Source organism: Alligator sinensis, unplaced genomic scaffold (assembly GCF_000455745.1).
Source record: "Alligator sinensis unplaced genomic scaffold, ASM45574v1 scaffold374_1, whole genome shotgun sequence".
Taxonomy (NCBI): Eukaryota; Metazoa; Chordata; order Crocodylia; family Alligatoridae; genus Alligator; species Alligator sinensis.
Genome location: NW_005842383.1, coordinates 634,624 through 657,560, shown reverse-complemented (window position 1 = coordinate 657,560; position 22,937 = coordinate 634,624). Strand labels below are relative to the sequence as shown.

Sequence of the window (22,937 nt, the reverse complement as noted above, 5' to 3'; positions counted from 1 at the left end):
CCCCCCACCCAGTGCCACAGTGTCAAGCCAGTATGGTTTTCCCTGTGGGGAGCATGCCCTGGGGTATGTGGCACAGCTGCAGCTCCTGCCTCAGCAGCCTGGTACCTGAGCTGGGAAAATTGGGAGAGCCACAAGTACCATGCTGGCAAGCCACATGTGGCTTGTGAGCTGCAGTTTCGCCACTTCTGTGATAGACACTGCTTGTTATGATAATGAAGGAGGGTCCCCGTGGGGGGTTGATACAGTCAAAGTGAAGAAGGAAAGTCCTTCTTCACTTTGACTGTATCAACCCTCCACGAGGAGATCTTTACATTAGTGCTCTGAAATAAGATGAGTTTGACAGCTGCTTTTGTGGAAGCCAGGATCTGATGCAATAGTTTGTAAGACTCTGGACAAGTCGCTTAGCTGTATGGCTAGATAGGAAGCACCATGTCTCAAAATGGAATGCTGAAAGAATTGGAAAAACCTAGATGTGATTTTTCAGATATGTTGGGAATATGCTCCATTGCATTCAATCTGTGCTTAGCAGCTGTAACACATGTATTGTGTGTTGTAGAGCTAGTATCTTGTAACTAGTTCACCTGTTGTTTTAACATATGCTTTGCTACCTAAGTAGTAACTGAAAAGTGGCAAAACCCTTTTGGGCTAGGATGCTGTTTCTGAGATGACTGTAATTTTACGGAATCAACATTTTTAATGTCTTTATAGCCATATTTTCTATTTGTTGACCTGATTTGAGGGTTTTTCTTAGTGAATCAGCATCCATTTCTTGAATTCTGATCCAGGACATTAGATTTTGATTTTTTTTTCCCATTTGGGTTTAGCCTGTCGGGGCTAGTTTCAGTGTGCCATCTGTACTCTTATGAGAGGCTCGCTGTAGTGATGCTATGTTCCTAGATGCATTTAAATAATAAAAGAAGGTTTACTAGGAAAGCTGTTTTCAATCCTGAACTTTCAAGTGAGTTCGCATTGAATTGTTCCAAAGTGTTATTCAAACAGTAATTTTTCTTTGTCATTACCTTGTGAAAGAACTACAACTTAACTAGGGGTGTACTGATAAAGATTTTCTTGGTTGATTATTAACCAGCCATATTTGCTGTTACTGACTCAAAAGCCGATTTACAGAAAAGTAGCCTGGCAGCTTGGAGAGCAGCATCCTGCTGGTAAGGCTGTGGGGAGGGGTGCAGGTTGAGGCTCCCACAGTGAGGGAGTGGGGCTGGGGCTGTGGTAGATGTTGCCCTGCCAGGGTGGTGAATGGGATCCCAGGGCAGGGCATGGGGCAGAGCTACAGGCTACTCATCCAGGGGCTGTGGGGTGGTGGAGGGGGTGGCTCCCTGCTGCTGCGCACACCCCTGGGGGAGGCATGGGGGGCAGGTGCGTCCCCAGACTTGTGTATGGGGTGAGGGTGGGTTGCCCACTGCGGGCTCGGGGCCAGGGGTGGCACCAGCCTCTTCCCGGTTGGGGGACTGGGCCAGGGCTGGACTCAGAGTGGTAGTGGGGTGGGCTCAGATGCATGGGATGGGTGATAGTGGTGGTGCTGGGAGGGGTGGCTATAGCCTCCCAGCCCCCTCCCCCTCAGTGCTGCACCTGCTAGGGGCACTCTGCTCTGCTGCCTTTCGCTCAGGAACCCCCCCGCTACAGGGCAGCCAGGGGGTGCACGGCCAGTGCAGGGGCTCCCAAGGGAAAGGCAGCAGAATGGCCCCAAGCAGAGGTGGTACTAGGCAGAGGTTTGGAGGGCTGTAACCATCCAAAAATTTCTCATAGGCCCTCCCCCATAGCCACCCCTCCCAGCACTGCTGCTGTGGCCCTCCCACCCTGCTCCAGTCTGCTCCAAGCCCAGCCCAGCTCAGCCCCCCACCGGGAAGAATTGGGCGCAGCTTCTGGCCCCAAGACCGCAGTGGGTAGCCTGTCTCTGCCTTGCACACAAATCTGGGAGGGCACAGGTCCCCCATACCTCCCCTGGGGGTGCACACAGCAGTGAGGAGCTGCCCCCTTCCCCATGCTGCCTGGAATAGCTGCCCGTGGCTCCATCCTGCTCCTGGCCCCAGGATCCCACTTATCGTCCTGGCTGGGCAGCCCCTGCCCCACTCTTCCTCACCATGGGGGTCTTGATCTGCCCCCTGCTGTCCCTTATGCCTCTTTCTCCCTACAGGCTTATCAGCAGGATGCTGCTCTCCAAGCTGCCGGGCTGCATTCCTGGCTGCGTGTATGCATGTGGCTGTGCACAGGAAAGCAGTATTTATCGGTCACATTACTGGTAGTGGCTACACTGGCCAAAGAAAGCTGACAGCCGATAATATGTATTTTCCTTTTATTGGTACTGATCTGATGTGCGACCGATATATTGGTGCACCTCTATACTTAACCATTTTATAAGTGAGGAGAGCAGAACTAAGATTAAAAATCAAAATTGCCTTCCAGACTTGGGTCATAGTTTCATAGTTGGTAGAGTTAGAAGGGACCTGAGCAGATCGAGTCTGACCCCCTGCCATGGCAGGAAAGAGTACTGGGGTCAAACGACCCTGGCAAGGTGTTCATCCAGCCTCCTTTTAAAGACCCCCAGATTAGGAGCCAGTACCACTTTTCTTGGGAGTTGGTTCCAGATCCTAGCTGCCCTGACAATGAAGTAGTGCCTCCTGATATCTAGCCTGAATCTACCCTCTGCCAGCTTGTGACCGTTATTGAACAGATATGCTGTTTGAAGTGCTGCAAGTGCCTTTGGATGTAAATATTGTTAAAAAATTATCCGTTTAGCCAGCTTTAATTATATTGGTTAAATGGTTAACTGATAATACAGCAGCTGGAACACAGTTGCTGCTGGGAGCTGCTTCCCGGGCCCTGTGGTGGGGTTGCAGGGTGGGGGGAAGGAGGCAGTCACAAGCCTAGCTAGACAGCAAAGCCCGCATGAAGCCACTCCTTGAAAGGGAGAAGCACCTGTGAACGAGCAGCTAATTGCTTAATTGATGAGTCAGGCCACTTTTGTTTTACACTTTAACTTCATAGGCTGTGGGTACTAGTCCCCCTTGCCCCTCTGTCTTCCAGTTCCTGCTGGGATACTGTATGGCTTCCCTTTCTTCCCTTCCCTGCCAGACTGTGCCCTGCCTCACATGAAACAATAACTGGTAAGCTAACTGGTTACCACTGGGCTTATTGGTTAAATGATTAACTTTTCATTCCTACTTTCATGTGCTTCAAACAGAAAGGGTGCAGGCATCCATGGGTAAAGAATCACTTTCAGAAATGATCCTGGGGAAGAAAGGGGGAGAAGGAACATTTTTGAAGTGCTTACAGAGCAGGGAGGGAGAGTTGGGTGGATCGCAAGTGAGTGCTTGGCTATCCTCTGGAGCCTCCAGAGATCTAGCTGGAGAACAGTGTTGCTTCTGAAATGCACAGGGAACTTTGCTGAAGTGTTCCAAATTTGAAGTGGGATTCGGAGTTCTTCAACTGCATGTCCCTTCCATGGCCTCAGTTATGCAAAACTTTCATGACTCTCAACAGAGGAGACCCATATAATGTGGCTTAGTAAAATAGGGCTGCACTGGGATAAAACTTTCTCTTATTTTGCTATGTCTAATGGTAAATATTCTGCATCTTGGATCTATGTGAATGCTCCCTTCAGTGATGTGTATGTACACAAATACATTGTTATTATGCCAGTTTTAACCAACTGTCCCATTGTGGATGGGTTTGTAAGGGTAACTGATAGATGTAATTTAAATGACCCACTTTCCATACTCTTATGGAAGATGAGTCAGGATTAACTTTAAGTTTTCTAACTTTTATTGGTTAATACATTCTTTATAATTTTTCATATTATTTGTTTTCACTTTGTTTTTGCTTTTCCTGTGAGTTTTGATTTTTATTAACATAATGGTTGCTTTTTTGGCTAGGTTTCAAACTGTAGCTTGCATTTAGAAATGCTTCAATGTCCTGTGATAACATTAGAAGTTACTAGTGCTCAAGACTTCTGAATCTAGCACTTCCCTTTTTGTCACATTTAAAGTTTCAGGGTACTTACCCAGTTAAAAAGTGAGCCTGGAAGCTAAGTGGCCTTTGGGAGCACAACAGGATAGCTCCATCACTATAGAGCTTGAACTAAATCACCCCTGCTGTAATCTGGTCTTAAGTCTAGTGCCCAGTCAAAGCCCACCTTAATGTTTCATGTTTTTACTTCTACCCTATATGGCAAAATAAATTGACATACCAGTCTTCCCTTTTTTTCTCAGAAGGATTCTGTGGCTGAAGCCCTCCAGGAGATCTACTAGAAAGGTTGACTCATTCAAAAAAAACAACCCTGAGTAACAGCAGCAACAGCTCTCAGTAGTACCAGGAAGAGTGAGAGGGTTAATGTGATCTCTGTTGCCTGGGTTTCAAAGAAACATATCTAGAAGTAGGGGGCTACTCCTGCTTTAGAAACCTTAATGATGTCTTTGGTTCCCAACTCTGAAGTGTTTGTGGGTTTGATAGATGGTAATGGGTGATCATCACTGCTATCAACATCTGTATCTGCAGACTCTATAACTGATCAGTGGACTTTTCTGTTCTGGTTTTTTTTCTGTTTAAAAAACAGTTCTAGTTTTATACCAGTTTTCATTGCAAGACATCTGTAATGCATTAGCCATTCTCTTGACTTGAATTTGTTTTGTTTTATTAGGCTTGGATCCTCTATTAACCATGAGTCTTTTGAGGTTGCTTGTAGCTACCTTAAAACATCCTGGCATTCAATTTTTGAAAAATCAAGATGTGGCCAGAAAGGTATTTCTACAGAACCGACTTTGTGTTTCATCCAGAGCCACAGAACCATTCCCGAGTGGAAGTAATTCAAATTATGTGGAAGAAATGTATTATGCATGGCTTGAAAACCCTAAAAGTGTTCATAAGGTAAGCTAAATATTAATACAAAATGATACTAGTAAGATTAAGTATAGATTGATTCCACTCTTGTTGGTGATCTTAAACCAAACTTTTTATTAGGGAATTTAATAAAATGAATAAATATGAATCTAATTTCCCATATATTGTTGCAATGATGATATACTTTGAAACTGGAAATATGGTAACCCTACAGGAACACAGCATGGCAGGGTATAGAGCAGCACCCAGCAGGTAAGTCTGTGGATGGGAAGGAGTGGGGGGAGGGGAAGGAGTGGGGGGAGGGGCAAGGGTGTATGGGGCCCTGGGGCAGGGCAGGTCATGGGACAGAGCCACAGGAGGCTTGTCCAGGGGTGCAGGTTGAGCCTCTGTGCCCTGCTGCCTTTGCTCCAGGAGCTGTGCACTGGCCATGCTGCATCTGCTGCCTGCCCAGTGGCAGGAGGCACAGCATGGTATTGCATGGCTCTTGGAGCATAGGCAGCAGGGTGCAGAGCCCCAGCCTGCAGCAGGCAGCCTGTCTCTGGCCCACACACAAATCTGGGGGGTACGTGCCCCGCCATGCCTTCCTCAGGAGTGCACGCAGCAGTGGGGAGGCGCCCCCACCCCCCCAATCACCCCTGGGTGAGCTGCCTGCTGCTCTGTCTCATGACCTGCCCTGCTACCTCCCTCACTGTAGGGGCCCGCAATTTGCCCCCGCCCCTTCCCTCTGTCTCCCCCTGCCCCTTCACCTCCACAGACTTATCTGCTGGGCACTGCTGTACACGCCTCCTGGTTGTGTTCCTGACCTCATGCATGCTGCGGCTGCTCTTATGTGTCTGTCTGTGCATGCACCTCCCTGCCTCCACCCCAGCCTTCCTGCTGCAGCAGCCCGGAGCCCATGCCTGGGCTACTCTTCGGTCCTCTGTGTTGCCACCGCTACCCTGCTGTAGCAGTCCAGAGGCAGTGGTGATGGTGGCTGAGTGGAGCCCAGGTGTGGGCTTCAAAATCATGTGTGTGGTTAATGGGTTAAAAAAAATTAATTCAAGAACCAATTAACACGTTAATCGTGCATGTTAATGGTGATTAATTGATAGCCCTAGTTATTTCACTTCCCTTTGGACATTCTGCTATTCTGCTCAGATGTATCTTGTCAGCTTGCATCTTTTGTTTCAACTTTTAAAACAAACTCCACTTTCTCCTCTTTTTTTGAAAACTTTATTTTTAAATGCCCACAAACCATGGCTCTCAACAGTATTTTCCTTTCTCATAAGATTGAAAGATTTGGTTGCTCACTCTTTTAACATACTGCTTTGCAAGGTGACTTTGTTTCAGGTTTAGACTCCAGCATCGTTAGTGTTTTGACCTTAGAAATGCTTCCCTGAATATGTAGATATTAAGGAAACTTCTGCAAAGCCAAGGAGAGATTAAACCTGGTTAGATGGTAGGTTGCAGAAGGAATTTCTCCTGTATTCCCCTGCTTCACCACCTCATCTCCACTTGATCCTTTCCTTTTGAAGCATCTCTGCTTCTGCATTTGTCTTTCTTCTTCTGAAAGTAGCATCCAAAACAGCTGTGGGAATAAAATGTGACATGAACTCTGAAAAAGGCATCATTATTTCTGCTCATAGAATGATGTCAGGGCCATAGATCATAGGGAAGGGGCTTGACAAGGCTCAGTTATTACTATTGCAAGATTAATTACAAAACGGCATGGTTGAATATTGAGTACATAATAGTAACCATGTTTTCCTGTATGCAGCCATTCTACTGTGAGTATTTAATTGCTTCCTTATATTGTGTACTTGGAAATCGGTGTTATAAAAACAACCTTGCTCTGTATGAACAGCGATGCTATAAAATTAGCTCAAGATGTGTGTTTCTGCCATACTTGAGAGGACAAACTGCTTTAAGTTTCCTCCAGTGATGCTATAGTGTAAATAACCTATTTCAGACTAGTTTTGTAGTACTGCATAATATGTGATAACGAAATGTCATCATATTATTTGACATTTTGACTTATTTTGAAATTAAAAGCTCAGGCATAGGTATCTAATGAATTTGCTGCTGTGGGAAGATGGAAGTTTGCTCTCAACAGAGGATCAGTCACTGGGGATCAACATCCGTTTTTTTCTTTAATAATTTTTGTTTATAGCTTATGTCCCTATGCCATTAACAGTCTCCTATTCCTTGGTATAACTCAGCCCAATGTAACCAGATCTCTGTTAAATAAAGAAAGAACTGAGAGACTATTCATTCTACTGAGAGAGTTGTGAAACTGAGTGGGTCTTTTATCCATTCAGTTACATAGCAAGCATTATTAGCAGAGACAGACACTGATACAAGAACTCCAAAAGACGGTACTCTGGTATCAATCTTGAAAGATGCCATATAAGTTCCTGAAGGTTGATGGATGTGTGTCTAGGAAAAACTAATTTTCTTTAGCCAAATGATGTATTTTCCCTCCCCTCTGATTAAATGTCAAACCTGTTCAACAAATCAATACATTCAAGAACATTGATAGCAGAAGTGAAATGTATGGGATTCCTTCCCTCCATCCACATATCCCTTCAAATGTAGCCTTTCAGAAGTTGGTTAGAGCACCATGTTTGTATATCTTCAAAACAGTTAAGTTATTTAGACTATTCAGATTTTCTTAACCAGACTATCAACTTCTGCCAAAGGCAGTGAGACCTGTGAAACCGCCTATCCTGCATTATAGCGTCTAAAAGTACAGTCTCTTGGCATTTGACAGGAAGTTATATTATATTGCTTGCTCACTACTGTCTCAAAAAAAACAAAAACAACCCCCCCCAAAAAACAACAAAAAACCCCCCCCCCCCCCCCCAAATTGAGAAAGTGATGGGGAACTGGACGTAATTAATATTTTGCCTGGATTACTTGAAAATATAACTTTTAATTCATAACCGATCTCGTCTGGAAACTACACATCTGAATTAATAGGATATTTGGAATTTTTAATGTAATAATGATCTTTCATTACCAAAATAATTCCTCTGCTCTGAAGGCCTTAAGTACCACTGCGGAGACATGCAAATAAAAAATTTAAAATCTGACATAGGGAGGAAGACATTCAGAGCTCCAGCATCTGAGTAACTTTAAGCAGTTAACAAAGTCTGAACCTAACACTAGATTTGAATAGTTGTGCCCCCTTGTTTGATACCCGTTGAAAACACTGGAAGCCTAGCTCTTGTTGTCGGTTTTGTGCAGTACAAGTGACTGCCTGAGGAGCTTCTTTAGCTGAGCTTCAGAATATCTGTTTCAAGAAGAGTAAGGATTTGAAACATCTTGATACATACTTTTTATGCGGGGAAAAAAAATTCTCTGGGAAAAGGGGAACCAAGTTCTCAGTAGAGTGATAGGAAGAGAGCAGGCTGTCAACAGAACCAGGTTGCTGTGATCTGTGCCAGTTCAGAATGACACATGTGGATGGGGCAGAACTTTCAGTTATGCAAGTTCCTTGGAAGAATGCACCGAAGTTCCTAAATGAGAGAAAACAATCCTATAGCACTTTGCTAAGCTTTTAAAATAGATATAAATAAGAATAAAGAACAAAATATGTTCTAAAGCTTTGGGGCTCTTAAACAGCTGAGTCTAACCATTGTTCCAGCTTCAGCTCTATCCACTGAAGTGATTTGATAACACTTGGTGCTTCTTTAGCACCTTTTGTCATAAACCCTTAAAGTGCTTCCATAAATATAGAATATCACGAAACCCCTGTGAGCACGGCAGCATTGCCATTTTACAAGGGGGAGGGCTGATGTTTACCAAGTCGTGCACATCTGTATTGAGATAAGAAAAGAGCCTTCTTAATGCTCAATGAACAAAGGAAGGGAATGTATTTCTTAGGGTGGTATATAGTGTCTGTACCCTTGGTGCCCAAGCCTTTTGTTGCTGGCAGGGAGAAGCTGTAACTTGAAACTGGAGCACTTTGAAACTCTGGCTTAGGCAGTTAGGAATACACAGATTCAGGATACTGTGGCCAGTTTTTCTTGTCAGACTTTTGGGATGGACTGTGCCTCTGGTCCCCACTGAGTAGATCTAAAGCTTGTCAATAAACTAAAGACTGACTTCCAGCTTTGTTATTCAGAGGGAACTAGGTATCATGACTTAAGTAGCGACATTTGTGATTTAATTAGATTTTTGTAATTATGGCAGATTACAAGTTTACAAACACCCTGAAGTCTAGATTAATATAATGTTCCAGGATGATGAGGAATAGGCATGATACTGACCAGCTCATTCAGAAAAACACTCACACCTGACATTGAACTTTCACTGGTATTTTTCTTCTAACACAAAGCTCTCCATCATTGGCAAATGGTAGCATTCAGAACAATAAACTTATAATAAACAATAAACTTACATGCATAGAGAGCCGTTAATTTGCCACAGGAATTGTGTATGTATTGAAATATGACAAAGGCCGTCAGCTAGCTAGTTTTGAGTCTGCAATGGTGTGATGTCATTCATTGTCACGTCTAACTGCTGCTTTTGCCATTGTGAGTTTATTTGTTCCAACAGAGAGATTTCCTTTCTTTTCTATACTGCTATCCAGTCTTGGGATTTGTTTTTTCAAAATGCCAACGCTGGGGCTCTTCCTGGTCAGGCGTACTTACCAGACTGTTCATCACTGCTTCAGAGCCATGGACTGACCCAGACAGCATATAAAGCCGAAAAACTAGTTGAGGACCACCTAGCTGTGCAGTCTTTGATTAGGGCTTATCAAGTAAGTATATAAAGTATTCAGTGTTCTACTGGGAGCTTTTTCTGTGTGTGTATTTACTGATTTTTGGTTGGGAAAATAGAGTAATGCTTCTCTGAAATCCATATGCTCCATTTGCTAGAATCTTTTGGGTGTGAATGATGATAGAATTGCCACAGGGTTACTTCATATTATGAACTAGCTTTTTTTTTAATCTAGTGAATATGTATATATATCGTAGATAGATGTGTGCAGTAAAGTGAAACTTCTGATCATATTCCATAGTGGATTTTTTCACCTGAATTTGTTTTCAGACAAAGGAAAACAGTGATCAGTGTCCAGTTATATTTTCATTAGCACCAAATTCTCTTTCTATGGGAAAAGGGAAGGAATATATTGGAATTCCCAAATAAATCAGAATGAATTGTAGAGCTTGACACAACCTACTTGACCAATGGCAAGTTGGCTAAAAATGAAGTTTTAAGGGAACCTAAACACTTTTGTGAATTTATGTGAATTTTGCTGAATAACTTTGGGGAGGGGAATGGAATTTAAAAAATGCCTTAATGAAACTTTTTGGAACTCTGAAATGTTTCATTTAGACCCTTTCTCTTAAATATATTTTGTTTAGAGACAGACTTTTTGTTTAAAATAGATTTAACTTTAAACAAAGGGTAACCTGAAAGCAGAAAACAGTGTTCTTTGATATGACCCAAAATACATTTGTCAAATAAACCTGACAAATTTTGGCTTGGCTTTATGTGAACCAAAAATATTTTTGACTTGTTCTAGAGAAGTGGCCAGACTGAAACAAATTGTAATTATTCCAGCTGTATTAATTGTGAATCCTTGTTACTGGGAATAGGGGACCCCCCCCCCCCAAGTTGATCCTGCACTGTTTTGCTTGTACCACAGCATTATTTGTTTGCATAGTATCATGCTTATCTCGGTACTGGGAATTGTTGGCTACAAATGTCCAACTCGGGATCCTTAAAATTCTAGTTTATTAGGCGGATTGAAACACTGTAATCATAAACCTTGGGGCTGGTCCACACACACACACACACACACACACACACACACACACACACACACACACACACACACACACACACACACACACACACAGTAGCAGGCTACAGAGTCAGGTATACTTATCCTACAAGCGCTGGAGTCTGTCGTTGAGGCTTCTTTCAGCGTGGTATCATCTTCCAGAAGGGGGTTGCCGGCTGGTCCTTCTGGCTGGACAGGTCTGGTCGAGTTGGAGATCAAGAGGGCGCCACTGAGGGTCATTTTTCACTGCCTTTTATCTGTCCCTGGCAGACTTTGGTGACTCCCCAGTTTTCAGGTTTGCCCAATCCAGGGGTCATTGACCCTCACACTATGGGTAATGCAGATTTTCTGATCTATTTCCACAATACCTAATGTTAAGCCATGTAGTTCTGAGTGTGCAGATGCAAGGAAAATGAATAGATTGTAAATCTGTGTATTTTGCATGTTTTGCCATATCTGAATTGAGGGCAACAATGATTTTTCTTGTGTAACTTTTCCTCTCCAGTCAAAGGTTTGACTTGTGTCCTCACACATGCATCAGTAGGGAAGACTGGGTTCCCAGAGCAAGATATAGTTTGATGAAATCCTTGAGCAAAAAATTTAAAAAGCCACCAAATGTATTAAAACCAAAATCACAGAAACCACTGGTTTTCATGTCGTCTTTTGCCATACCTTATCTTTTTAAGTGGTTCTCCAGTTACGGTGGATGGAGTTGCCTTGAGCAGTAGACCATTGTGGTTTGTAAAATGGTGTGGGGAGGGAGGGGAGAGTGTGTATACATGATAAAAATAACTGGAGAATCTGAGCTATTTTAAAACTAGAGTGGATGAAGCTTGTATTGGTGGGTTGGAATTTTCCATTAATTGAAAGAATGACCTTTAAAAAGAATGGCCTCCTGCTTGCCTTTACCACTGCACTGATATGTAAAATATTAACTTGATGAATAAAAGTCAGTGTTTTCTAAATTGTTGTTGTCCAGACATGATGAATCTAGTAACCATTTTAAATAACTTTTTCCTCTTTTAAATATTAAAAGTTGGCAATCTAGGAATGGTGACAGTCTTGTGTAAATCATAAGTCTCAAAATAACAAGTTTTAAAACAAGAGAGGAGAAAGTAATGAAGCTGTTTTGCCAGAAGCTGCAAAATGCTGACCAAATGATAAATCTAAGTGTGGCACAGAAGTACTGTAAATCTCCCTTGACATCTTCTGTCTCTGCATGTAGCACAATTACATTTCTTTCTCTTTTTTTAGCCTCATGACTTTAATACTTTTACACTGAACATGAGAGATGTTCTGAGACTACAGAACAGTTATCTGTTACAAAAATTAGTTAGCAAAGATAACTGAATGTTGATATCCAGAGAGAATTGTTGTTTCCTTTTACCTTTGTTCCTTTGCTTTTTCCCCCCTCGTCTTAGTTGATACAGTTGATTGGTCTAAACACTGTGAATGACAGAAAATGAATAATACCCAATGAAAATATCTTTATGGATTCAGTTCTGCACTCGGTACCGACAGGACATATTGATTACCATCATTAATGCAAATAGGATTATTTACCATAATAGGGTGTTTATACATGTGCTCTGGGAGGTGGGGTGGTGTGCTCTAATTTGCGAACCACTCAAATTAAAAGTGCCCAAGCACCATGCGTATCAGCATCCCTGCGCTGAAAAAATGGCAGAAGGGCACTTTGAACTAAAGCTTGTTCAACAAATTGAGTTCAAAGCACCCTGCCGCTATTTTTCAGCACAAGGACACTGATACTTGTGAGGCTGGAGGCCACTGGAGCACATTAATTTCCACACTCCAGCAGACTCAATTAATTGAGCTGGCTCTGACACACGCTGGATTTAGAGCACATCGGAGCAGCCTCCCTGCATGTGTGTAAGTGCCCATAAAGTATGTTTATATACCAATGTAAGAAGCACGGGGGTAAAAATGGGAAGAATTGGAGCTCCTAGTACAAATTGCAAAATTCTACTGTAATTGGGATTACAGTGTGTGGTTGGATAGTTCACATGACTAGAGTATAATCCTGGATGGTTATAGTTTGTTTATGAAGAATAGGAAGGAAGAGGTGTTTCACATATATATATATATATATATATATACACACCAGCCTCCAAATCAGGAGAAAGAGGTGGATGGTGCCTTCTTTAAATAACTTACAGAAGCTTCCAGATTGCAGGACTTGGTTCTCATTCGGGTCTTTAATTATCAGGACATCTCTTTGGAGGAAAACAAAGAAGTGTACAAGCAGCCCAAGTAATTCTTTGAGTATGTGTGGGATAACTTTTTGTTTTAGATGGTAGAGAAGCAAACGAGGGAAAGCTCTTAACTTCCTGTTCACAAACATGGAGGAATTGGTTGAGAATATGAAGGTGGAAGGTAATTTAGATGACTGATCATGAAATGTTAGGGTTCAAGATCCTAAGGGGAGGAAGGAAGGAGAGCAGCAGAATAAAGGCCTCTGATTCAGAAAAGCAGATTTTAACAAATTCCAGGAAGTGGTGGGCAGGATCCCCTGGGAGGCAAGTCTAAAGGGATGAGGAGTCTAGAAGAGTTGGCTGTACTTTTAAGGAGGCCCTCTTAAGAGTACAGAAGCAAGCTATGCTGAAGTGACTGAAGACTGGGAAGTGCAACAAGATGCTAGCCAGGCTAGGCAGGAATCTCTTCAATGAGATGAACTAAAAAATTAATCCTGCAAGATGTAGAAACTCAGTCACAGTACGAGGGTAGTATATAACAAAAGGCCAAAACACGATTTGAGATGCAGCTGGGAAGGGACGTAAAAGGCGATAAAAAGGGATTTTATAGGTACCGGTATGTCAAGAGGAAGGCCAGTGAAACTACATCTCTTATGGAATGCAGAAGGCAGTCTAGTTACAGATGATGGTGAGAAGACTGAAGTGTTTAATATCTCTTTTACGTCAGCCTTCACAATGGGGCAGATAGTGGATGATAAGTTCAGTTGGCAGCAAAGATAAGGGAGAGACAAATAGCCTAGAGTAGTAGAATAATAGGTTAGCAATTACTTGGAGAAGCTAGATGATTTCAGGTTGGCAGAGCTGTATGGAATACACCCTAACGTACTGAAGAAATTGTCTGAGCTAGTTTCAAAGCCATTGGTTATACTCTTTGAGAATTTGCAGAGGTCAGATGAGGTCCCAGATGCTTGGAAAGGGAAAATGAGGATCTGAAGAATTACAGAGCTATCAGTCTGACTGTTCCCTGGAAAAATCATGGAGCAAGTCCTCAAGGAGTCAGTTGTGAAACACCTAGAGGAGAACAAGGTGTTCAGAAACAATCAGCATGGATTCACCAAGAGGAAGTTATGCCTGACCAACCTGAATTCCTTCTATGATAAGGTAACACTCTATGGATGGGGGAGCAAGCAGCTAATTTGGCAAAGCTTGATTTAGCAAAGCTTCTGACAGTCTCCCATAACATTCTCATTAACAAGCTAAGAAAACACAGACTAGACCAAGTACTCTAATGTGGATACATAACTGGTAGGGCAGTTGCTTTCAGTGTGTAGTCATAAATGGCTCAATGTCTAGTTGGGAGGAGGTTTCAAGTGGGTTTCTCCTCAGTCGGGAGTTGTTTAATATCTTAAAGTAATGATTTGGACAGTGGGATTGAGTACATACATAGCAAATTTGCAGATGGCACCAAGTTGGGTGGAGCAGATGAGATTCAACAGGGACAAGTGCAAAGTCTTACACTTGGAATAGAATAATTTCATGCACAGATACAGACTGGTCTAGGCTGCAGTACTGGGGAGAAAACATAAGGGTTACAGTAGACCATTAGCTGAATATGAGCCAACAGCGTGCTCTTGTTGCCAAAAAAGTCAACAGCATACCGGGTTTTATCAACAGGAGTATTGATTGTAAATCCAGGGAAGTGATTTTTCTGCTCTATTCAGCACTGGCGAGGCCTCACCTGAACTTCTGTGTCCAGCTTTGGGCCCCACACTTGAAGAAGGATGTAGATAGATTGGAAAGAGTCCAGTGCAGAGGAACAGAACTGATTAGGTGCCTGGGAGGCAAGACTTATGCGGAGAAGCTGAAAGAACTAGAGTTATTTAGCCTGCAGAGGAGAAAAGAGATGCATGACTTGATAACGGTCTTTAAGTAGCTGAAGGGTGATTATAGAGGGGGTGGAGATGGGCTTTTCTCTGCTTTTAAGATGGCAGTCCTTCCCTCTGATTTTCTACCCTGTACATCTTTTTCTGACAGCTTTTACTTTTCCATTCATTTACATTTTTTACTAAAATGCTGCCAGAGTTATGAACAATTAGATGTTCATTTAAAGGGCCTTCTTGGTAATTCTTGTTTAGTAGACACTGGCTCAGTAGACACTGAGCCTGAGATTACTGGGCCTTGAAATCGCCACTTTCTAAGTTAGGAGAACCCAATATGCTAACTCCAAGCCAGTAGCAGACTTATGAACCTCCTGCATAGTCAGAGCACCTTGTTGAGGAAGACCTGTTTAAGTTAAATCTTCACTTATTTAATGAATTATGTCATTGATCTGGCAGCATCATATCCTGTTCAGAATGTTAGTTGCTTCTTGTCAGTTTCTCAAGTTTCAGAACCTATTTCTCCTGAACTTCCTCACCATTCTTTTGGGCAGATGGACAATGAAGCTGCTTCTAGAAACTGGTGCATATCATTTCCATGAATCTCTCTATACAGGATACAGACGAGGAATTTAAAAATCCTACTGTCCTAGAGAGCATGTATAAATATACTAATATACATCTTTGTATAGATTTATATCCATATATAACTGGATACTAGCTATGCCAAGTGGGGTACCTCTGGCAGAACAAGGTGAAACTTTACAGTTTTAGGATAGTCTTACCAAGGTTTCAAGATAGTTTTTTTTAGTATTAAGGCTGAATCTCTACAATGTGTCTAATCTTCCACTGAATCTTTGATAAGAAAACCCAACTTTGCTTGCAAATTGTGGGGCTTGCATGTCCACTTCCAGGCTCTTGCCAGTTGACTGGTCATGTTGAGTTTTAAAAGAAATAGCTTTTGTTCTTTTTCCTTGCTGTGCTTGAAGGGTGCAAGCTGTCACACAAGGATCAATTTTTCCTCCTTTTGGCTTCATTCATTATGGCCACTGATGATGGTTCTGGAATCAGAACATAGTTTATTATTATCTGGCTCCCTGTTAGTGAAGATAGTTCTGTTTCTTTCCCTCCCCTCCTCACTCCCCAACCCAGCCATCCCTGACTAGATCTGTAGCTTTGAACCCAAAGCTGCCTCTTGTTTTGTATACTGTAAACTAAATTAGTGAGATAGAAATACAAGAAAAAATGTACAAAATACATCCAGCATGTTTTGATTGCTATGTCCAATATAGTTGTCATAGTTCCAGACATTGTTTCATACATAATCATTAATATACCTGTAAACACTGAACAGATTATGTATTCTTACAGATGTTGGAAAAATGGAGTGCTTAATTTTTATTTTTGGCATGCAAAGACTTTCCTCAGCAATTAGCACTTCTTGTTATATGGCTTCATTGTAAAGTTATATGTAAAAATGGCGGTGTTGTGAATTTTGAGATCCTTTCTTTGTATGTGGAGTTATAGCTGATTTTGCCTAAAATAAGTTACTTTGACTACTTCTGCTAATACTGCAGAGAAAACATAGCTGAGGGAGTTGAAGGCTCTCTACTGACATGAGCATCACCAACAGAATTGTTTGCTCAATTCCAATTACATGCATTTGTGTAATCCTAGAATCATAGAAAATTAGGGTTGGAAAGGACCTCAGGAGGTCATCTAGTCCAACCCCCTGTTCGAAGCAGGACCATCCTCAACTAGATCATCCCAGCTAAATCATGGTAAACAGTGATATTGCACAGGGCTTAACTTGGCTTGAAGAAATTTTGCTGCTGGTGACAATACATCCAGATGTGAAGAACCATGGCTTGACTGTCAGAGCCCAGGCTCTACTTACGGGACTTTTACAGTCTTTTATTTGTAAGTGGAGCCCACCTGATACAGAAATTGATGTAGTTTTAGAACTCTACAAGTCACTTTAAAAATGCCTTTTTAGACTAGAACTGTACCTCTGAGAAATGTTTGGTTACTCCCTTGTGCACTAAAGCCACAATTTAGCTCTTAGCTTAGCAAATTTGATTCATTCTTTAATAAAAAGTAATATGTGGGTAAATTAGTTGTGTTGTTGTGAAAGTGAGAAATACATTATAAACAATGTCTAAACAAAGCCATTCTTACACAGCATGGAGAGAACAATGTTTGCTATTTGAAGCATATTAAATACTATATCTTTGAGATACTGTGGTAAGTCAAGTAACTTTTGGCAAATATTGCCAATGGCAGTTCCTAAACACCTAAATCAGAATTGTCCTGAATTTGAAAGTGACACTTAACTGCTGTTAACTTCATCTTGATTTTATGTAATTAAGCTGCTCAAAGCTTCTTGAAGTAGAATTGGGAGGACTTGTACAGTGTTTGTAACTTCTTTTCCCATCTGACATGGATTTTCTTTAATGCTGGCAGTACAGTGTTAGTCTTTCAGTGGTAGTATCTGTTCCACCAACATTTTTATGTCTTTATCTTAGGACTATATGATTATAGCTCTGCATTGTCATTTACCATAGCCAAAGAACATTTTAAGTTACTACTATAAACTGGACAAAATTTCTTAAATTTTCCCAGAGCTTTATAAACTATAAATAAGAAAAGGAATTACTCTTAATTTGCTTATTTATTTACATTTTAAAGTGAAAATAAATTGAAATGGATGCAAGAAAAAAATGTAATTGGTTACACCTACATATTAGTAAGGTTCAGTGTTTTATAATAGAAAAACTCAGTGAGTATATCCAATAACATGCTCTTCCTTTTTGGGATTAGTGTTATCTTGACTTCCTTTGATCCCAGGAGGGGTGGGTGGGTGTGTGTTGTAGGCAAAAATGTCACCGAACTCTCTCCTTTGACCAGTTTTGTCAATCTGATTTATTTTATTTAATTACATTTTTTCTTCTCTCCTCTTCAGATCCGTGGGCATCATGTGGCTCAGTTGGATCCTCTAGGAATTCTGGATGCTGACTTGGATTCATTTGTTCCATCTGACTTAATCACCACTATTGATAAACTGGGTGAGAACTGTGTATTAAATCCATATGTTTAGGTGAGCTGTGCCCTTGTGTCACAGTCAGTAGAGAAGATTACTATAAAATAATTTAATATTATCTTTACTTGGATAGAATAACTCATAATTAATTAAATGCTCTTCTTCTAGCTTTTTTGTGATATTTTACAAGAAATTCTTTCAACTTTGTATTATGATGCATTTTATGTGAGTCTAGAGTGACCACCCGCATGGGAACATTCCCTCATACTTGTACTACTTACAGTTAATTCAAGTAAAAACATCTGTAGAAGCAAGTTATGTTCTGGTGCTCTTGTGCAGAAGTTTGGGGAGATCAAGCATGGTTCATACCATTCAGGACCTGAGAGGCCAGACTGACTGAGGACACAGTAACTTGTAATGTGCATGTGGCAGTTTTCTGTGGCTGGGTTATAGAATGGTGGCTAAAACCTTCTAATAAAGTTTTCTCCTTTCCTTCTTGGTGACACCATATGGTATTTTCTTTAATTGAGGGACAGAGGGTTTGGAGGGGATGGGTGAAATTGAAGGATGGTGGAATGGAGACCCAGGTATACAGTAAGTGAACAGGTAATACTTATTACTTATATATATAAAGTATAGGGAATGGTCATATGCAGTTGAGAGTTCTAAACCAATAAATATTAGTAGGTATGTCCATATTGCTCATCACTATGTTATCTGACTCCTATGTAATAGAGATCTTTTCTTTTTCAGCTGCTAAAATTCCCAATTTGGTAGTTAAGTGATTCATGCAGTCTCTTCTGTTCTGTGATAACTGCTTCTAGGAAGCTTTGGAGAATGTGTTTCTGAGAGTGTTTCCAGCCTTTCTGTGGATGATGAACTATGCATTAAATAGTTTTTCATCTGACAACAGCAACTGTAGAGGTGACCAAGCTAGTGTCATAGTCTTGCAAATGCATGTTCCCTCTTGCTTTCCTAATATGAAGTCTAAGCTGAATCTTTTTAAAAGAAAAATAGAATAGTCAGTATTCTGAAGGCTGACCTTAAGTCTTGCAAGCATTGCTTGACCCTATCTTGGAAGTATTCAGGAATACCTTTATCTGTTAGATAGCATCTTTGTGAGAGATGCCGGAATATGATCAATATAATTCCTATTGTTTTGAAAATTTAAGGGTATATTAGAATAAAGAGCACCTGATGGGCAATGTTTATCAGTATTGGAGCCCACCAATAATCCATAAGGGAACTAGGTAAAGAAATTTAAATTGGTTTTCTTTGACCCAAAGCTTCCTAAATGCTAGACATAGCAATGGCACAAAGAGTGAATAGTAGTATTTTAACAGATATTTGCTTAATTATGCTTGTAATCCCTCTAGTTCTGCTTCTCCCAGATCTGGTTATTAGGAAAGACATACAAAATGTAGCACTCAAATATATAAACGAAGAAGCACTTATGCACTGTGATTTCTCTTTTTGCATGATGGCATCTTTAATTAGAGTAAAATGCCAGCCAGAAAACACAATGGACACTTACTGAGTTTGACATGCTCTTAGTAATATATTTTCAAATGCTGACACCCTGTAAATAATAAGGTTGATTAATTAAATCCTTGAGTTAAAGTAGAAATAATATGTAAATCAGCTTGATGATATTACTGGTGAAATTCTTGTAATATGCCCCTGCCATGACCTTCAGTATCTAGGTGTTTGGTTCGCTTTTTGTAGTAAAACTCATCAGTTACTTCGTGGTATTGTTTCAAGAAAACAAGCAAGCAAGCTTAATTTCAAGCTTGTCTGCCTACTTCATGACGAATTAGGGTTGGAGTGTTGTTGCAGTCCGGGTGATCCAGGAAATGTCTGAGGCAAGGATTTTTTTTTGAGATATCTAAAAACTTGAGTAAGGGCACTTGATGCGCGGAAGCTTGTCCAACAGTTCTCTCAATCTTCTACTGGTCCAATAACATCTGAAAAAAATCCTTGCCATGTACTTTATGAAGCGCATACAATTTTCCTGTTCCCAAATGGAGAGCTGTTATTGGGGGAGGTGGGAGGGCAGGGGAATGCTCCTGGACCTGTTTAGTAATGATCATTACTGAATGGAAGGCAACCATTCAGTATGAAAATGAAACATCATCTGAGTTTAGCATTGATACTGGCATGAAGTAAGGTTGCATCTTAGTGCCTACTGGCTTTGGCATCTTCTTCTCCACCCTTTTCCAGTATGCTTTTGGAAACAATCAGTCTGGTGTACTAATTGAATCAAAGGTGGATGGCAGCTTGTTCAACATTAGACTGTCAGAGCAAAAGGCATGTCACCCAGTTCACTATTTGGGATCTGCTCTTTAACAAATCATGCTAAATTAATCTCTAACTCACCTAATGAACTGCAGATCTTGATGAACAAGTTCTCTGATGTATGCACCAAGTTTGGCATGGTAATCAGTATCAAGAAAACAGTTGTCATTTTCTTGACTTCTTCAGGAAGTCAGCTGGGGTCAAAGGATCCCAGCAAGATAAACATCCAAATGTCTCTTAAAGGAGTCCAGAGTAGGTGCTTGCAGAAGGAGAACTTGATGCAAGAATTGGCAAAGCCTCTGTCACCTTTGGCAAACTTATCTCATGTGTCTGGAACAACAAGCTGCTAACCTTGAACACAGAGGTGTCAGTCTATCAGGCTTGTGTCCTCACTACCCTCCTTTATGGCTGTGAAAGCTGGGTCACATACTCCAAACAGGAGCTGAGATTGAACAGCTTCCACATTCAGTATCTCAGAAAAATCCTTGGAATCACTTGGGACCAATGGATCACCAACAATGAGATCTTTGAGAGAACTGGCGTACAGTCTATGCAGACTACGCTGAAGGCTTCACTGGCTGGGACATGAGGAATGCATGCCTTAAGACGGTGGGCAAAATACGGTCTGCGGGCTGGATCTGGCCTGTGAGGCCACTCTATCTGGCCCGGGGGCCCCTAAAAAATTTAGAAAATTAATATTTCTCTGTCTTTGGTTCCTGTCAAAAATGACAGGAACCAGGGGCAGTAGGACCCAGGGGAAGCCCAGCAGGCTCCCTCAACTGTAGGGCCCGCCTGGCCCCACCCTCCCAGCTGGAAGCCCTAGCAGGGGCTTCTGGCCTGGGACCACATGGCTGCCCCAGTATGGAAAGCTCAGGTAAGGGGTTGCAGGAAAAGAGCCGGGGGAAAAGCAGCCCCTTGCCTGCCCCGTGCCCAGAGCTCCCTGCTGAAGCTGCTCACAGCCCACATGGGGCTGTCCTGAACAGGCACAGGCAGCCCCATGTGGGCTGTGAGTGACTGCAGCGTGGGGGGCTGGCCATGGGGCGGGGACGGGGCTGCTTTTTCCCCCCTGCACTCAGCACCAGCTTGTAACCTGCCCCAGCTGCTAGCCTGGGTCCTGCACTGGCTCCAGGCTGTCCCGTGGGGCTGCACACAGCAGCAGCAGCAGCTGCAGGCCTCGCTGGGCAGCCCAGAGGCGGCAGTGGCAAACTGCCTGGTGCGGCAAGTGGGGAGGGGGCCACAGCTGCTGCTGCCATGCGCAGCCCCAATGGGCGAGCCCGGATCTGGCGCGGGGCCCAGGCTGGCAACGGGTGCGGGTTACAAGCTGGTGCTGAGCACAGTAAAAGTGGCCCCTGTCCCGCGCCATAACCGGCGTCCCACACTGCAGCCACTCGCAGCCCTCCTGGTGCTCCTGTGCCTGCTCAGGACAAAATGAGGGCAGGGGGTACATGACAGGATGCCCTGCTTATGCCCCTTGCCCCCCAGCCCTGCTGCCCTGTGCCCCCCACCCAAAGCCTCTGTCCCTCAGCCTGTTCCTGTAGCTGTCAGCAGCTACCTAGAACCTGGGCCAGCTGCAAACATCTGCTGTCTCTCTGCCCCGGCCCCCACCTGTGCCTGCTCAGGACAGCCCCTGCGGACTGCGAGCAGCTGCAGCAGAGAGCTCCTGCCACGGAGCAGGGGAGGGGCTGCTTTTCCCTGTGCTCAGCACCAGCTCGTTTCCTACCACGGAGTAGGGTGTCAGGGCTGCACGCTATCCCCAGTCTGTATCGTAGGGCTGGGGGGGCACTGGGACTGAGCGGGTGCATGGGGCCCACACCGGTGTCCCAGGGCCAGCACTGGCAGGGCCCAGAGCAGAGTGGCAGGAGCGCAGGGTCCTGGCTGGCAGGGGGTCTGTGGAGCTGGGCCAGCTCCCCCCTCTCCCTGCTGGTGCAGCCCAACCCAGCTCCACAGACCCCTGCCAGTCTGCGCCCCACTGTGGGGCCCCACCAGCGCTGGCCCTGAGACATTGGTCCCAAGATGGTGACCAGGGGGCGGGGCACCTGTCTAGGGGCGGGGCTACCCATGCGGCCCTCGGTGGCTTGACAAAATTGGGTAAGCGGCCCTCCGCCTGAAATATTTGCCCACCCCTGCCTTAAGATCATTTGCCAAAGGCAGTGCTCTATGGCCAACTCAAGAACTGCCTGTGATGCAGAGGAAAGCTAAAGCTCTGATATAGAGACACGGTCAAGCAGGGTCTCAAGAAATTCAGCCTTCCCACTGACAGCTAGGAGAACCTTGCCCACAACTGCTAAGTTTGGAGAAGCCGGGTCAAGGCTCATGCAGAGCCATCAGAAAGCCCAGGTTGAAGCTGTGTGCTTCAACTTCCATCTGCAGAGTGGACCTATAGCCACTGTCGGAAGGTTTGCTGCTTACACATCAGGCTCTTCTTCCATATCACTGTTAAGCAGCACTAGCTGACTGACTTTGTCACATCTCCTTTCATTTGTCAAGGTGTTGGACAGCCTGTCCCCAGTCTAGCTTGCACAGCCTTGAGCCCCACCCCAGACTTGGCTGTTCTTTTACTAGTCTTCTAGCTCTGGAACTCCTTCACTAATGTCTGTCTCTGGACTCTTCTGGCAACACTCTGCTTATTCAACTTGGTTGCACCCACTGTCATATTTGTCTTCCTCTTCCATCCCCCTCCCCTTGCCCTTCTGCCTCCCCCTTAGACATATCTTGAGTGTTACCTGCAATCTTCACTTTAGTTGAAATGCCAACAAAGCTTTTTGGGTGTCTGTAGATGGATGTCTTAAACCATGTAGGCCAGAAACTCTGGCTTTGCTGTTTCTATAATTCATTCTTCCCGCCCATGTATAAGTTTCATAGTTTTCATAGACATTAGGGCTGGA

The 22,937-nt window shown here is 43.1% G+C and overlaps 1 protein-coding gene across 13 annotated transcripts in view; it reads left to right on the top strand.

Annotated features, from left to right (window-relative positions):
• OGDHL (oxoglutarate dehydrogenase like) overlaps positions 1 to 22,937 on the top strand; it is a 97,586-nt gene that overhangs the window by 5,679 nt on the left and 68,970 nt on the right. For 4 of the 13 annotated variants that reach the window (XR_003095427.1, XR_003095428.1, XM_025210985.1 and 1 more), the window contains exons 1-4: positions 3,004 to 3,122; positions 4,655 to 4,881; positions 9,428 to 9,598; positions 17,680 to 17,782. Coding sequence is in view for 10 of the 13 variants with exons in the window: in XM_025210985.1 (XP_025066770.1) it covers positions 4,675 to 4,881; positions 9,428 to 9,598; positions 17,680 to 17,782 (481 nt within the window). In the remaining 3 variants the exon portion in view is untranslated. Of the gene's footprint in view, positions 1 to 2,211; positions 2,318 to 2,623; positions 3,123 to 4,654; positions 4,882 to 9,393; positions 9,599 to 13,981; positions 14,002 to 17,679; positions 17,783 to 22,937 lie in introns of those variants that run through there. The other 9 variants (XM_025210980.1, XM_006029498.3, XM_025210984.1 and 6 more) reach the window with 9 other exon arrangements.